The 6,000-nt window shown below is 38.3% G+C and overlaps 1 protein-coding gene across 7 annotated transcripts in view; it reads left to right on the plus strand.

Moving 5' to 3' along the window:
• CDC14B (cell division cycle 14B) overlaps nt 1-6,000 on the plus strand; it is a 389,498-nt gene that overhangs the window by 233,431 nt on the left and 150,067 nt on the right. For all 7 annotated transcript variants that reach the window (XM_053702410.1, XM_053702405.1, XM_053702407.1 and 4 more), the window contains exon 2: nt 3,785-3,875. In XM_053702410.1, coding sequence (XP_053558385.1) covers nt 3,785-3,875 — 91 coding nt within the window. The remainder of the gene's footprint in view (nt 1-3,784; nt 3,876-6,000) is intronic.

Genomic DNA, 6,000 nt, shown 5'->3' on the forward strand with positions numbered 1-6,000 from the left:
TCAATTTAGTTCTTTCAGTTCTTCAGGGGGTTCCGTTTGAGCCCCTACATTCCGTTGATATCAAGTTATTATCTTGGAAAGTTTTGTTTTTGGTTGCAATTTCTTCTGCTAGAAGAGTTTCAGAGTTATCTGCTCTGCAGTGTTCTCCTCCTTATCTGGTGTTCCATGCAGATAAGGTGGTTTTGCGTACTAAACCTGGTTTTCTTCCGAAAGTTGTTTCTAACAAAAACATTAACCAGGAGATAGTCGTGCCTTCTTTGTGTCCGAATCCAGTTTCAAAGAAGGAACGTTTGTTGCACAATTTGGATGTAGTGCGTGCTCTAAAATTCTATTTAGATGCTACAAAGGATTTCAGACAAACATCTTCCTTGTTTGTTGTTTATTCTGGTAAAAGGAGAGGTCAAAAAGCAACTTCTACCTCTCTATCTTTTTGGCTTAAAAGCATCATCAGATTGGCTTATGAGACTGCCTGACGGCAGCCTCCTGAAAGAATCACAGCTCATTCCACTAGGGCCGTGGCTTCCACATGGGCCTTTAAGAACGAGGCTTCTGTTGATCAGATATGTAAGGCAGCGACTTGGTCTTCACTGCACACTTTTACCAAATTTTACAAATTTGATACTTTTGCTTCTTCTGAGGCTATTTTTGGGAGAAAGGTTTTGCAAACCGTGGTGCCTTCCATCTAGGTGACCTGATTTGCTCCCTCCCATCATCCGTGTCCTAAAGCTTTGGTATTGGTTCCCACAAGTAAGGATGACGCCGTGGACCGGACACACCTATGTTGGAGAAAACAGAATTTATGTTTACCTGATAAATTACTTTCTCCAACGGTGTGTCCGGACCACGGCCCGCCCTGGTTTTTTAATCAGGTCTGATGATTTATTTTCTTTAACTACAGTCACCACGGTATCATATGATTTCTCCTATGCAAATATTCCTCCTTTACGTCGGTCGAATGACTGGGGAAGGCGGAGCCTAGGAGGGATCATGTGACCAGCTTTGCTGGGCTCTTTGCCATTTCCTGTTGGGGAAGAGAATATCCCACAAGTAAGGATGACGCCGTGGACCGGACACACCGTTGGAGAAAGTAATTTATCAGGTAAACATAAATTCTGTTTTTTTTTTTTTCTTGTAGTTTTATATTTGCTTATGAATGTCATGTCTTGAGTGTTTCTTTATCTTCTCATTTGCTCCATATAATTTAAGACTTGTATAAATGAGCTCCTATACATTCTAAGTTAGGGGTCGACGGATCTGTTTAAAATTTAGGAGCCAGTAAAAATATTTAGGAGCGCTAGACCTACTTTTTAGGGGCCAGACAGTAGTGTTTTTGTATAGATGTGTGGAGAAAACCCCAAAAAGTTATGACATTGGTAAAATTCTTGAAGCCAGTGTTTCCCTAGGTTTGTCAAACCCTGTACTAAGCAATCATGGTGCAGCATGTACACATGCATCCATTCTAAATTCTATGGCATTCATTCCAGCCTCTCCAAAGCCAGTGGACAAAACTACAGATTTCAAGAGACAGTCTTCTTGAAAAAGTTTGTTTAAAAAGATAGATAATCCCTTTATTACCTATTTCCCAGTTTTGCATAACCAACACTGTTATATTAACCCCTTAAGGACCAGCGACGTACCCTGTATGTCACTGGCCTTTTTTTGGGACTTGATTTGTTTTATAGCGTGGTCTTGCCACCAGCGTTGAGACTGCTCTATTCCACAAAGCCTGCTGGAGGGAGGGTATTAATAGCGTCTTCTTGCTAGACTTGTGCTATTATGTCCTGAAAAAACCCTTAACGACCAGTGACATACAGGGTACATTGTGGTCATTAAGGGGTTAACACACATTTTACCTCTATGATTACCTGTATCTAAGCCTCTCCAGATTGCCCTTTATCTCAGTGCTTTTTACAATCTTGCATTTTAGCCAATAAGTGCTGGTTCTTGTATAACCATTATCATTCTCCACTGGAGAAAGCACAGTGTTATCTATATGGCACACGCCACACATGAACTAGCACTGTCTGGCAGTTGTGCAAGATTAAAAAAACTACTAAAAAGCACTAAGATAAGAGGCGGCCTGGAAAAAAGGACTTAAAATAAGATGTTTAATACCTGAAGGTTTGGAGCAGCAGCCATGGATATTGCATGAATGTTTCCTGAAAAGAACTGTTAGATGTCTCCACATTTTGGTCCTGCCCTCTTTCAACGGCTGCACCTTCCATGGCAAGCACAGACAGTTAAAGGGACAGTATACAACAAATTTCATATAAGTTCATGTAATAGACACTACAATAAGAAGATTATGCACAGATACTGATTTAAAAATCTAGTTTAAAGCCTTTTAAAAACTTACTTAGAAGCTACCAGTTTAGCACTGTTGATGATGTTAGGCTGAGAAAGCAGGCATAGAAGATCCTCCGCTGCATATGAAGAGACCCATTACACAAACTGGAGCAAGCAGGAACCTGTAGACTTCAGTCTACATCTGATACTTTTGGGGTTTGGTTAGGAGTCTGAAAATCAGCACGTTATCAAAAAAAATAAAAAAGCCAAACTATACATTGTTCCAAAAACACACCCAGCTGGGATATATAAATAGTTAATCTACAAAACATTCATGCAAAGCAAAATCTAGAGTACAATGTCCCTTTTAAAGGGACATTTTACACTCATTTTTTCTTTGCATACATGTTTTGTAGATTATCTATTTATATAGCCCATACAGTTGTTTTTTGTTGTTGTTTTTTTATATGTATAGTTTTGCTTATTTTTCAGACTCCTAACCAAGCCCCAAAGTTTTATGAGAATACCGTCAGCTACCTTCTCCTGCTTGCTCCTGTTTGTGTAAAGGGTCTTTTCATATGTAAAGGAAGGGGGAGGAGGGTGTCTATTTCCCACTTGCAGTGGGCTTTCCAGCTACCTTTTCACCAGAGCTAAACTGAGAGCTTCCAAGTAAGTTTTTTTTTTTTTTTTTTAAACTGTTTTATACTGGATTTTTATATCAGTATCTGCATCTTATTCTTTATAGTAGTGTCTATTACATGCAGTTATATGAAAATGAGTGTATACTGTCCCTTTTAAAGATGACCACTTGTATAATCTCACAGTTTTAATTAATACTACACTCCCCTGCGTGCTTAAAGGGGCATTCCAGTCAAAATTTAAATGCACATAGATTAATTACATCTATGAATAGAAACATATTTGCAATATAAATGTATTAGCAAAAATTCTTCTAGTAAAACTTATCACTGTTTTAGTGTTAACATTTCTCTCTGCACGTGCATGTGAAGCATAGCTAGATATTGTCACTGCACCCACATTTTTAATAATGCAGCTGCTTAGATCATCACTGGGACTTGTATCATGTCAGCAATTAACAAATTGAGTCATTACCAGATGGTACAAGCACCTTAGGCTCTCTGAGCAAGTGCTGTGTTTAAAATGCTGGTGCATGGTGCATACTTAAATACACTTTTGAAACAGCTATAGCTTTTATTAGAAGCATTTTTGCTAATGCATGTATATTACAAAATATGCTTCTTTTCAATACCAAAATGCACCCATGTGGTTTCCAATTTTGGCTGGAATATCCCTTTAACACCCTGGCAGCAACACTGTGCAGACTAATGGGTTCTGCAGCGGCACCATGTCTGCTTTTGGCATGCAGCTAATTAGTGTTGGTATCTTTGTTTTAATAGATGGATACATTTGGGGTCTAGTGCTGAACATGTACATTATTTGACAAATAATCTTTATCTTTCTTTTTCCTCCATTTCAGAGCAACTTTACTTTGCCGTCCTATATTCCAAACCAAAATCCTCTCCATGTGCTCATTATTTCAGCATTGACGATGAACTTGTATATGAAAAGTAAGTCTCCTCCTTTCTTAAAAATGTAAGAATGAATGTGTAGCATGGTGTGAACTTTTCAGAAATAATTTGAGAACTTTTTTTGTATGAAAGACTGAATGCTACTGGAAACAAGTTGTACAAAACATAATTATGTAACTTCCCATGTAGCTGCATATACATAAATATACACAGACATTCCTGTCTATTGGAGAGGTTAAATAGTGTCAGAATCTTAAAATAATTAATTGTCCTTTTTATGTTCTAAATTTATTTTATTATGATGGGGGTTCTTGTGTGTTTTGTTTTTTGTAAGAGCTTCATCTGGAGATGAAAGTTTTTAAGATATTATAAGGAGTTAATTTCACAGTGGTGAACAAACTTTATGAAAGCTAGTAACAAAGTTTGTAGACTTTAATATTCGGGAGGGAACGACAATTATATTAAAGGGACATGAGGCAATCACTTTATTTTTGAGTAATCCTTTAATACTTCATGCATTTAAAGGGACATGGAAGTCAAAAATTAAACTGGTATAAATAGAGCATGCACTTCTAAGAGACCTTTCTATTTATTTCTGTTATCAAGTTAACTTCATTCTCAATATCCTTTGGTGAAAAGCATATCTAGATAGGTTCAGGGACAGCAAAGCAGTACTGGGAATTAGCTGTTTGGTGGCTATGCACATAGGCCTCTTTTCATTGGCTCACTAGATACATTCAGCTAGCTCCCAGTAGTGTGTTGCTGCTCCAGAGCCGACTTTGTGGTAAACCAATTTAAAAAACAAAACAAAAAAAAACCTTTCCATAGAAAGGGAAGGACTTTTCTGGGAGATTGGTGTATTGGAAAATGTAGGTAAGAATTGGAGACGTGTAGGTGCCAGTCACCAGCTTCTTGGGATCAGTAGTGCTTTTTGCAAGTCTGGAGCGAACTCTGTGTGTTTAGCCTTTTACTTTATAGGAATAAAACCCTTACAAGGTGCACATAGGTGTAGTGCTGTGGAATCTGTTTGTGCCCTACAAAAAAGGATGATAATATAGGCAAGCAATGGTGTAATAGGAAAATGCTCTAATGTAAAAGAGCATTTTCTTACTACAACTTTGTCCCTTTACATACAAAAGAGATACCCAACTCGCTGAGCAGCAAAGAGAGGGGTTGAGGTTTTTCTAAATAGGTGGCCGCTGCTTCTTAAATTGTGGGAAGCAGGCTAGCGTGTGTGAACCTGCCCCGCAAAGGCTCCGAGGCAGTTTGCGCTGCTTAGTACTTGTAGCCCTAAGTGGGAGGGGCAAGCAGTAAAAATGAAAGTGAAGCCTCTGTTATTGCTTAATTCACAAGTGCATAATAAAAAGACAATGTAATAACACTTACTTTGAATTTCAAATAAGCAGTAGATTTTTATTTTTTTATTTTTAACAAATTAATTTTTATTCCCATTTTCCGGCCCTCTGTATCATGTGACAGATATCAGCCAATCACAGACTAGTATACGTATACCCTCTCAGAATGTGCACATGCTCAGTAGGATCTTGTTCCCCAGAAATGGAATATAAAAAGACTGCAAAATTTGATAATAGAAGTAAATTGGAAAGTGTCTTAAAGTGAATGTAAAGTTAACTGCAATCGGTCACGCCACATGAAACACATAATCTAAAAATAACTAGACTTTCATTCATCATTCCTTTATAAAACAGAATAGTACTCACAAATTTGAACTTTGAAGTCTATCTCTATTCACGCTGCATCTCCGCACGCTATAGATCAGTTTTGAGTGACAGATTTCTCAGATTATTCTGTCTAATCACATTTCATACCCCGTGGGGTTTGTCCCCTTTCCTCCTACGTCACGTTAGTATTATGCACATGCGCTAATCCCTATTCATCGGATGGAACCTAGATGCGCGTCCACGATCCGCGCATGCTCAATACCGCTGCTAATGAAAAATATGACTTCTCTTTCGATCGCTGAATGTAAGTGGCATTGAGATCTGCTGTTGCGCATGCGCAGGACCACTCTCCCTCTCTCAGGGGTGCGCTTGACACATATGTATAGAGCGGGTGGGACCGCTGTATATGTCAGACATATAGAACAAGGAAGTAGGCTCTGGGAGGAGCTTGGAAATAAACGGTAGAATTATTTATTGATAAT

This window comes from Bombina bombina, chromosome 2 (genome assembly GCF_027579735.1).
Source record: "Bombina bombina isolate aBomBom1 chromosome 2, aBomBom1.pri, whole genome shotgun sequence".
Taxonomy (NCBI): Eukaryota; Metazoa; Chordata; class Amphibia; order Anura; family Bombinatoridae; genus Bombina; species Bombina bombina.